The sequence below is a fragment of the Eutrigla gurnardus genome (assembly GCF_963514095.1).
Source record: "Eutrigla gurnardus genome assembly, chromosome: 13".
In the NCBI taxonomy this organism is placed as follows: Eukaryota; Metazoa; Chordata; class Actinopteri; order Perciformes; family Triglidae; genus Eutrigla; species Eutrigla gurnardus.
Window position 1 is genome coordinate 21,948,843 of NC_139936.1, and position 11,406 is coordinate 21,960,248.

Below are 11,406 nucleotides of genomic sequence, written 5' to 3' on the forward strand. Positions count from 1 at the left end.
CCAGTTAAGCCTGACCTACACCCTGCATTTCTCAGGGGTTTTCACTTTCTTTTGGATCTGTCCCTCCATTGTCCCCGCTTCCTCCCGCCGGGCCGTCCTCAGGTGAAGCTGCTGTCTCACAGCATCCAGAGTGCATTGTGTCCACACTCAATAGGCTTACTGTGGGGACAGCAGGATGCACGTCTCCCTGCTGGCCAAACCAGTTTGTCCTTCCAGTTCCACCCTAGTCCTTCCAGTTCCACCCTACAGGTGAGATGAACAACTGAGGAGGTTGATGTCACTTAATTGGGGCCAAATATAGCTCTAACAGTCCGTTATTAGCTCTAATATGCTATGTTAGTACTTTTATTTTCCATTCACGCATCACTGTATGTATTTGGTTCAAATGAAAATATGCAAATGTATTTAGTTGTAATGGATTGTAAATTGAGGTTTTTTTTTAAAGCTATAAAATTGTATTTTTTTTAAATGCTATTCTTTTTTTCCCTTCCTTGGTTAATGATGCTGAATTATTGTTAAGATTTAAAGACAGCCTACTTCATTTTACTGTGACAGGAAATAGATGTGTCAGGTGTAAACTTGACGTTTGCAAACCTGCAGACAATTAAGTGCATTTAAAGATTTAGACACCGACTTGTTGAGTTTATGTGCACCAGTTATTTCCGTCTCTCCTCTACATAGGTGTCACGTTGCAGCCTCCTCCTTGCTGCTGTGGGATTGGACTCGCTAACGTCGGCTCCACCCCGACAAAGAGAGTTGGGTCTCTGCAGACAAACTCACCTGTGAGATCTGGTCCAGCAGCAGGCAGCGGACACTCTCACCATCGGGGTCAAACCTAACAGAAGACTTACTGCAGAACTGAGCTTGATGTAAGTACCATGTTGTCCCTTCTCCTCTATTTTTATTCACTAAAGGACTTTATATCACTGAATGAGCAGCAAAAGTGTTAATTTCACGCAGGAGGCAGATAAAGACAGAGATGGAGAGATGCCTTGAATTCCAGTATATCCTCTAGATTTATATTTTCTAATCTGTGTAGTTCTTAAATAACCCACTAACAAGGATGGAAACATAATGTTTAATATTAGGTACACGAGGCCGTTTAGGAGAGATGGATTGATTACTGAATGAGTCTGCTGGACCGAGCTTCTGTTTGACGAGACTGTGAACATTTCTCGTTGGAAAGTCAAACGCCCCAAAGAGGCACAAAATGACTACAGACGGATGCAAAATTACTACAGACGGATGCAAAATGACTACAGACAGATGCAAAATGACTACAGACAGATGCAAAATGACTACAGATAGATGCAAAATGACTACAGACGGATGCAAAATTACTACAGACAGATGCAAAATGACTACAGATAGATGCAAAATGACTACAGATAGATGCAAAATTACTACAGACGGATGCAAAATTACTACAGACAGATGCAAAATGACTACAGATAGATGCAAAATGAGACGGATGCAAAATGACTACAGACGGTTGCAAAATGACGACAGCTGGACGCAAAATAACTACAGATGGATGCAAAATGACTACACAGGGATGCAAACTGACTGCAGACGGATGCAAAATGACTGCAGACAGATGCAAAATGACTATAGGGAGATGCACAATGTCTAAAGACAAAATGCAAAAGAACAAAAAAAGATGCCTACGAAGATACATGACTACAGGGATGCAAAACAACTTTTTGTCCATATTTGATTAAAAGTTGATTGAAAGTTCTAATTTCCTGACTGCTGTCTCCTAGGTCAACTTGAAATTAAATAAAAGCCTACTTCTGTCTGTGGTTTTGTCCTTCTGATCAACACTGAAGTTTCACTTGTAGATAATCAGACATTTAGCTTCGTTCCTTCAGCTTTCATCTTGACTTTCTGCAGTGGACACCATGGCCTCCACCCTCTCTGTGCGCAGCTACTCGGTACGTCAGCCCTCCTTCTCCAGCATGTCTGTGAGGGACAGCGGACGCAGCATGCGCTCCAAGCCTCCCGTCTCCTCCGGCACGCTGTCCCTGTCCCGCTCCGTCTCCATGGGAAACGGTCTGAACATGCTGGGCTCCAGCCTCTCCATCAACGGCCTCGGAGTGAACACCAGCGATAAGGAGACCATGCAGGGCCTGAACGACCGGCTGGCCAACTACCTGGATAAGGTGCGCACGCTGGAGAGGTCCAACGCCGAGCTGGAGGTGAAGATCAAGCAGCTCATGCTGGAGAGCGCTCCAAAAGGGCATGACGTCGAGGGGCTGATGGCCCAGGCGCACGCCATCGGGCAGGAGGTCAGTGTTTGAAGATCGGATTTAAAACTCACTTTACTGAGAATGTTTGATGATGGGCCCGAACTGACATTCACACCCATGTTGAATCAGGATCCTGGTCACATGCTGATATTATCTGATGCAGGATGTAATCTTTAAACATCGTAGAGTAACACTTGGAGGCAGCCGTGTTCAGGGTGTTACCCAGCACACTCACATTATGAAATAAAGCACATATCATCTCTAGTCCTTGATGCCAGATCTTCATGAGCTGCCCTCAATGTCCCCTGCTCAGGTGAGGAAGAAGACGCTGGAGAACGCCCGGATCATGCTGGAGATCGATAATGCCAAGCTGGCGGCCGATGACTTCAGGGTCAAGTGAGTGCCACAGAGGTTCATTTCTTCTACTTGCCTGCGAGTGTTCACATGGGAGCGCCAGACTGCGAAGCAATGTGAATAAATGACCTTTATGTCAGGCTGCGAAATAAGAGCCTCATTCCCACGGTGCTGGAGCACCCGCGGGAGACGGAGATCGCATCGGTGAGCGCAGACTGTGATAGATTGTGCAGGTCAAAGACACGTCGTCGGTTACTGAAGTCCAGAGTTGGCAAAGTGAAGTTGAAGCAGCGATGGGGGGGTCAGCATCCACCCACCCACCGCTGCTGGTTTTCACAATGTGCTGATGGTATGTTCTGTGGCCTGATGTGAAGGAGTGAGACACACATTGGCAGTGATCTATGGTATTAGTAGCTATGTGTATGTTTGCATGCAGGTCGTTGCATGACTCTGCGGGGTCTCACCCACGTGTGCATCCACTCCGGGATTAGTTCACGCATTCGCCGTTTGATTGTTCCTCTTTATCAATGGTGGAACATTCATTACAAAGTATACTTAAGTATTTCCATTTTATGCCACTTTCTACATCTACTCCACTATGTTTCAGGGGGAATATATAGCTTCTACCCCACTACATTACTATGGCAGCTGTACTTACTTTGCAGATTAAGATTTAATATGATGCTTTGTTAAAGATTAAATTATGCAACATTTATTAAATTGTGCTTCGGCATGACCAGCAACATTAAAATGAAAATCACAATTTTGCCTAAAAGGTCTCTATAATCAGTGAAGCATTCAACACCTTCTCCTTTGACCCTCAATAATATAGACTACAATAGTATAGTAGCTATATGATATCATAGTTATAGTCTCTCAGTATAATTTGCTAATAACACATTTACTTGTAATGAACTATTTTTACAGTAGCATCGACAAACTGCTCATTTGGATCAAAGCATATTCATATATTCACAAATAACTTGCGGGTTCATTTCTAATCTCAAATCTCTGCAGCCATCTTTGTTTGGATTAGGATGAATCGCTACTTGGGAAGAGGGTTAAGCATCGTACCAGTGTTGCAGGTCGATGTACTTTTACAGGAGGGGGGACTAGCGCTGCACATGTCTGCTGATGACCTCCCTTCCTCCCCTTGAATCCTCCACTGTGGTTTTGGTGCAGATGGGAGGCGGAGGCCACGTTGTGCCAGTCGGTGGAGAGGGACTGTCAGGCTCTGAAGAGAGCCAAGTCGGACCACGACCAGCTCATCGCCACCCTGCGAGGAGACCTGGACAGCCTGAAGGAGGAGCTCTACTTCCTCAAGAAGAATCACGACGAGGTGAGACCACTTCCAAGGCGAAGGCACATCAGACGTGATCAATGAGGGGTCACTCATCAAGATAATCACTTTACAAGTTGTCAAGCGCAGACTTGTTGAAATGTAGGGCGTCTTTCAAGCTTGGTGGGCTCTCTGAGCTGAATGGAAACTACTTTTCATGCATCTCGATATGATTAATATCATACAAAAACCACCTCGTTGTAATATGTTGCAGTTTTTCACCATGCAGTAGCAGAGGGTTTCACAGTATTCAGCATCTGAAACATGATCATGTTAAGTGTACAGACACACCCTCTTTCTTTGTAGTCACAGTGCTTCAAGATAGCAAGACAACTCCTGTGTGCACAACACACAGGAGGATTTGAGCCCATCCAGCCACAGGGATCATGTGTGTTTAGATTCTAAGGTGTGGTGTCCAGGATGTGAACTGAACACTCGACTAAGAGTTTTACTATCAAAGTTTGTGATGAATACAATTTAAGAAAAAAGAAGGAATTAATCAGGAACAATTAATGTTCACTGCATTGTAGAATAAATATACTGACTTAACTAATTAATTATCATTTTCAAAAGTTTGTAAAAAGATTCTGCATTTTTCAATGCAGTAAATCTTCATTTCTTAATTTTATTTTCATAACTGAGCTCTTATTGTCTTATAAGTGCTGTCAGAAAATTTAACACATTTCAAGTAAATTTTAATTTTCACAATTCTAGTTCCCTCTTATTCTCTCTGATTTCAAACCACATAAATTGGCTTTAAAAACCAAAATATCCTCCCAATCTTCCACTTGTTTTAATAAAATGAAAGCTGCAGGACTGAAGTGAAACATACAATACAAGTGAATAATAATAAAACAGAGACGTTGTCCGGGGAGTGAGGTAGAAATGAAACAGCGCTTTGCCTTCTCCCCTCCTTCAATGCCCACAGGAGATGAATTCCATGATGTCCCGTCTGGCCAACGATCAAGTGAGCGTGGAGGTGGATGCGGCTCAGGGTCCTGATCTGGGGGCCATCATGGCCGAGTTGAGGGTCCAGTATGAGGGCATCACTCGCAAGAACAAGGAGGAGGCCGAGACCTGGTACCTCAAGAAGGTCTGTCACTGTGTGGATCATGTTTTGTGATATTAGAGACTACATACTGTAAATTACCATATATAGAGAGATTTTTTTTTATGTGTCTCCAGTTGGAAGCAGTGCAGTCGGAGGTCAAAGAAAGCAACGAGGCTTTACGTTGTGCCCAAAGTGAGCTGAACGAGAGACGGCGTTTCCTGCAGGCTCTGGAGGTGGAGCTGGACAGTCTACGGAAGCAGGTAGTCTGCAAGGGTGTAGCCCGGACATGTGATCCTCCATACGCAGTAGCAATACTTCATTTCCCACATGGCCTCAGCAAACAGACTGCTTTCTTGTAGAGATGAATCGGGATTCATCTAACTACCATTCCTCTACTTCTCCGGAGCTTAGCCTCGTCCTCACCTCTTCTGCACACACCTTAGACATGTAATCTATAGATAACAGCTGCTTTCTCCCTGTCAACAACACGCTGGTAACGGCCCAATGTACACAGCAGTTACATAGTGCTCCAATAATCAGTGTGACTAGATGTAGAGTCAAACAAGCCAGGGTTTTGTGTTTACAGCCGACATGTATGCACAGGCCAAGACTCCTGTATGGAGTTGTTCAGGGCAGGTGAATACAGCTCATGGGTGTTTGCCGAATAGTGATCACACAGCGGTGAACGCAGAGTTATTATGGCGCTGACAGTCTCAAGTATCTCTGGTTGAGTGATGAGCAGCTTTGAACAGAGGAGCTCCACTGGTAAACACATATAAATCTAAAAATAGACATAACAGGAACCCACAGGAACCCATAGACATAACAGTAACCTTTGACCTCTCATCCACGTCAGTGTTTACCTCTGTTAACATTGCGGGCGGTACATCTAGATTACGTTATCATTTATGAGAACAATGCAGATCTACATCCTTACCGCTTTGGTGCAGCATCTGTGGCATTTCCAGCTGTTTATAGCAAACATGGTCTGATAGGCTACCTGTAAGACAGCAGACAAACACAGTTAGTGACAAGCTGGAGTTGGTGGAGACCAAATCAGAGCTCAAAGAGTGAATATCGGTGGCCAGAAACACGACTCCAAATGAATGTTACTGTTACTCTGTGACTGTGGGATGTGTACACATAATACAAGCAAAGGGCTGAAGTAAAGTGGTACAGTACGACTCGCTTCAACTGTCACTGATCATTAGCTGCATGGTATCCATCCATTATCTGTGTTAACAGGTGGGAGTGTTGGAAGGAAACCTGGGAGAAACGGGGCACAAGTACTCGGTGGAGATGGACCGTCTTCAGGCCTCACTGACCCACCTGGAGGACGAGCTGTCTCAGCTGCGTTTGGACATGCAACGCAACAAGACCGACTACGAGCAGCTGCTGCGCATCAAACAGAACCTGGAGATGGAGATCGCCACCTACAGGAGGCTGCTGGAGGGAGAGGAAATGTAAGTGTGGGGGCAGGAAACTCCATACAGTTATTACAACATCTTCTAAAGCAAGGATTTCTGGTTAAAAGTGTATGTTTGTCTTTGAGTCGTGCTGATATACTACCTAAGATAATATTTACCTGTTGGTAGTTATGAATGCATTATAATCTAAATGATAAATAAATCTTTATCAACCCATATTGCTTTTACACAGGACATAACATGCATGTATTGTACACCCTAAATTAAAGTAATAGTCGGACATTTGGGGATTTACAGTACACTTATTCACTCTGTTGTCTCAAACCACTCACCATACTGTCAGCAAGCAAGAGAGTAAATATAGTTCTTAAAAATGAATAATGGGTGAACATGGTATTTGCTTGCTCTCTTGGCTGACGTCATATACTTTTGTCCTACAGGGTGAAAGAAACGCCTCGGCCTCCGAAAAGTAAGTTCTTATTTTATTTACTGAATACCATTATGGACCAAAACAAGTATTCTTTCTGTCTTCTATACATCTTTTTCACAAATCTAGCAAAGGTTATTTGCTGAAAAACAATTGTTATGCGGTTAGGTTTGGTTTGTTGGGAAAAATACAAAAAGGATGAAAACAAAGTTGCAAACTATTTCATTCTCATCCTGTGTGGGTTATCACGTGACCACACCAGAGGACACCCTAAAGCCCAGGAAGGGATCTGATGCTCCTCCTGTACCGGATTACTATTGAATCCGGTCCGCGACACTGGTCTCGTTAAGCTGATCTAGGATTTCTCTGGAAAGAAACCTGTTTCTACTGTAGACAGCAGCTGCATGCCATCCGTTCATACGTTTCACAAATCCCCCCTTCAGCCCACATGACATTTTTGCTTTGATTCTGGCTGCTCGATATCCACACTGGATCTGATTAGAGTCAACAAAAACACAGAAGCAAAATAAAAAAGTTGGACATTTGGTCTCTTCCCCTTTTACATCCCTTTTGTATTTTTTGGCATGAAGCTGGTTTACAGCAGCGTGCTGTGTGCAGGTTACTGACATCAGGTTACATTTGTGGGGTTTGATGGCCAAAGCTGCTTAAATATTACATATCAGCGCAGCCTCATGAACTCAATATTGCAAACTAATATGCATTGTATTGTTATGAAATGGTGTTATTTTTAGTGCTTCTCCAGTTCTTTTGTTTTATTCTTTGTCACAGAAGACCCCGATGTAAGGACCAGGAAGATAGTAAAAGTCGTCACCCAGACCATGATCAACGGCAAGGTGGTGGACGAGTCCAGCGAGGTGGAGCAGATCGAGGAGTGCAAGAAATGAGCCAAAAGTGTGCGAGGAGAAGACGCAGCGGCGTCTTTCCAACCCAAAAGTGTCTGCTGGCTGAGCTGTCATGTCACCATGACTTTCTTGTTTTACGTTTTGCTTATTTTTGTGTTTTAATGCTTTCAGCTTGCCAAAAGTATATATTGAAATAGATAAAAAATAAAAGGTTTAATCTTAAAAATTAATGGTCAGCAACATGATTATAATTCTGTGCATATAGCACTAAAACTAATCGTGACATTGAAAAAAAATGTTTGAATAGCTTTGATAACACTGATAGATCTGTAGATTGTGCTGGGTGTTAAAGGAATTAAACCTCTCTGATCAGACAAAAAGATGTAATTAAAAAAAATAAATTGCCTAAATGACGAACTGTATTGATAGTCTTGTAATGTGCTGTGGAAATAAACCAAATCAACCAAAGCAGCTGGACAGTGTCAGTAGAAGTTTTCCTGTTGGTTTTAAAAGAAACTTTGACCGATACTCGGGGAACACAAAGGGCCGGAGAAGACACGTGATTCTGCACCAAGAGGGCAGAAACTCCACAACCTATACAGCGGTTTCAGGTGGCAGGCTTTTGTGTGTGCCGGTGTTGGGTTTCAGTGGGTTTCTCTGAGTTTCTGTGCACATTTAGATAAAGTTTAGAGAAATGAATGTTGACATAAAGTGCTTGAATGCTGTGGACGCGTTTCAGATGTTGACGAGCTGGAATAAGGTGACCACAGAGGGACATGAAGTGCGACAGTATTGTGAATGAAGGCCATTGTGCTGTCAATCTGGGTCGCTGTGATACAAGACCGCAGACAAAAAGCCCACAGTTCAACAACACAAGGTACATCCTTACAAAATATGTCTTTAGGCATGCATCAGCTTGATTCTTGATGAACAGGGGTATCCCGGGACTCTGGTATCTTATTGTCTTATTACTGATGACTGAAGACATCATCATCATCCCCATCATGGACCACTGACAGCTAACTTATAGGTACACGATAGAAACACGAATATGTTTGCTGCATTAGAATTATGAAAAATAAACTACTTACAAGTTAATTTGCATTAAAAACAGGATGGGATATTCTTACAGCACGACATCACTTAAAAAAAAGGCATTTAAACTCAGTTAAGGACCTAAATCATCCTATAAGCAGTTTTTTATGTAGTTAAAGCATCATATTTTACAGTGTGAAAGTAAAATCTTAGTATGCAAAATAACTTCAGGAGTCAAAAATCATCTCGGAGCTGCGCTCCCTTAGCAACAGTTGCTACACACTTATGCGGTTCACAATAACAGTGATTTAACAGTCACAACGGTCATTTTGTTAAACAATGGGTCCATCATTCAGACAGGTAGACAAAAGCTGGCTTCTGGTTTTAGCTGACAGTCACATGCTCAGATGAACATTGAAACTTTCTATTATGTTAACAAGATCGTGCCGTCTGAGTTAGATCAATTAAGTGGATATGTGCAGGTTTCACTCACATGTTTGGCCTGACAGTGTTTCCTTAATGAGCTACAGTGGAGGGACAGCAACACAAAGCAGGAATGCCACACTTTGAAAGATATTCATTTTATTTGACTGACTCAGTCTGCTGAAACCTCATGTTATCCTCACATCAACCGTCTGCATGAGGAGGGAATCTATTAAAGGGGACTCTATCTTCCCATGTCTGTGTCTAAGTGGCTAATCGGTGGTTGAAATAGAACCTGTAGAGAAATATTTGTGACCTTTCTCTTTCTGTCTGTTATTGTATCATGTGACTTGTTGCCGGAAGACAACGGTGAAACGTGAGTTGCAGAGACGAGTGTGTTGTTGAGTCTGTTGTGTCGGGAGAACTGAAAGCCGGGCTTAGAGTTCTGTCAAATATTTTAAATGATTTTGAACATGTGGATGTGATGCAAGATTTCAGAAAGACGAAAGAAAAATAAAATGTTTCTTTCTCTGTAGGGAATTATCGTTTTAAGTCAGAATCGAGAAGCTCATTCACATCTTCATGTTGTTTTGGCTGCTGGAATTCATAATTTACTTATGAAACAGGCGGCATCCTCCGGTTCTGAGAAGGGAATCCAGATGGATCCAGATCCAGTAAGGGTGCCGCTCTGCTGCTTCTGTGCGTCACATCCACCCATCATTCCTCCACAGTCCAAATATGGTCACTTCCTTCACTGGTTGCAAAAATTCCAACAGGGTGACGGACGAAATGCTGAACTCGAGACTTCAAAACCGAAGTCCACAAACCAACCAATGGATCTGGCAACCAAATGTTCAAATGTATTCAAGCTGAGTCTGAGCCACATTACAAACACCTAGCTGTGTAACTTTGAGTTTCATGTTCTGTTTTATTTGTTGGATTTCTCTCCTTGAAGACATTGGAATGCTGGTTGTGAATGGTTATTTCACTTCCATGAACAGAGAGAAGACTCAGCTTACACTAGTGCTCGTCTACCACAGTTTCCCATCAGTGTGAATACATTCTCACTCCAGTGAGAAAAGTTTTACAATGATGCGGTAAAAACAATTAAATAAAAAGAAAACATTCTGAGAGCCAGATGTCACTGATAACGCCCAAGTCTTAAACTGCATCACCGTTGTCACGGTGATGAGAAACTTGTAAAAATCCAAATAGAGGTTTCTCACAGACCTTTAATTAAAGCAAATGTCCCATGAGGTCACACAATTTACAGCCACACAGAAGACTGTTGTTTTGTGAAACCCAGAAAACACAGAGAGAGACAGACAGAGAGAGAGAGAGAGAGAGAGAGAGAGAGACAGAGAGAGAGAGAGAGAGAGAGAGAGAGAGAGAGAGAGAGAGAGACAGAGAGAGAGAGAGAGAGAGAGAGAGAGAGAGAGAGAGAGAGAGAGAGGAAGAACACTTTCTATGCAACAGTGCCACGTGGTGTTGGACATTTAAATTATTTCTATATAATAATAAATAATTTCCATCCATTGTCTACCGCTTATCCTGTATTTAGGGGGTCGCGGGGGGGCTGGAGCCGATCCCAGCTGTCATTGGGTGAAGGCAGGGTTCACTCTGGACAGGTCACCAGTCTATCACAGGGCTAACATGTAGAGACAGACAACCATTCACGCTCACATTCACACCTACAGGACATTTAGAGTAATCAATGAACCTATCCCCATCCTGCATGTCTTTGGACTGTGGGAGGAAGCTGGAGAACCCGGAGAGAACCCACGCTTACACGGGGAGAACATGCAAACTCCACACAGAAGGAACCCAGGCCGACCCAGGAATCGAACCCAGGACCCTCTTGCTGTGAGGCAGGGCCGGCTCTTGGCATAGGCGATATAGGCGGTCGCCTAGAGCGCCATCATAAAAAAATAAATAAAAAAATGTCAATACTTGAAAGTTGTGATTTTTTGCTGTTTGCTGTTGTTGTTCAAATTAAACATGTGTGATTGTTCATTTGGCTGGTGTAATTCGTGTGTGTGAGTGTGTGTGTGTGTGTGGGGGGGGGGGGGGGGGGGGGGGTACCGGAGAGCAATCTCGCCTAGGGCACAAAATTAGGTAGAGCCGGCCCTGCTGTGAGGCGACAGTGCTACCCACTACACCACCGTGCAGCCACCAATAAATAATTTCGATGTATTAATTTATTCTGGGTTTATCACAAAAGACAACAAACATCATGAA

General features: G+C 43.2%; 1 protein-coding gene across 3 annotated transcripts; it reads left to right on the forward strand.

Moving 5' to 3' along the window:
- Positions 1-713: 713 nt before the first annotated feature.
- On the forward strand, positions 714-8,117 carry krt1-c5 (keratin, type 1, gene c5). 3 transcript variants are annotated; one of them, XM_084024881.1, is made up of 9 exons: positions 714-869; positions 1,872-2,288; positions 2,563-2,645; positions 3,786-3,942; positions 4,871-5,035; positions 5,128-5,253; positions 6,239-6,456; positions 6,861-6,889; positions 7,637-8,117. In XM_084024881.1, the coding sequence occupies exons 2-9, from the start codon at positions 1,902-1,904 to the stop codon at positions 7,750-7,752; spliced, it is 1,281 nt and encodes a 426-aa protein (XP_083881007.1). In that variant the 5' UTR covers positions 714-869; positions 1,872-1,901; the 3' UTR covers positions 7,753-8,117. The 3 variants fall into 3 exon arrangements, with proteins under 3 accessions (XP_083881007.1, XP_083881006.1, XP_083881008.1); XM_084024880.1 differs by having other exon boundaries at positions 720-869; positions 1,894-2,288; XM_084024882.1 differs by lacking the exon at positions 6,861-6,889 and having other exon boundaries at positions 720-869; positions 1,894-2,288; positions 6,239-6,485.
- Positions 8,118-11,406: the final 3,289 nt, after the last annotated feature.

Excerpts from the sequence above, each read along its gene's own strand:
- krt1-c5 (XM_084024881.1), top strand. The coding sequence starts at position 1,902 with ATGGCCTCCACCCTCTCTGTGCGCAGCTACTCGGTACGTCAGCCCTCC. Across the intron at positions 2,646-3,785 it reads GCCGATGACTTCAGGGTCAA|ATGGGAGGCGGAGGCCACGT; the intron begins GTGAGTGCCACA and ends GTTTTGGTGCAG. Across the intron at positions 6,457-6,860 it reads CTGCTGGAGGGAGAGGAAAT|GGTGAAAGAAACGCCTCGGC; the intron begins GTAAGTGTGGGG and ends TTTGTCCTACAG.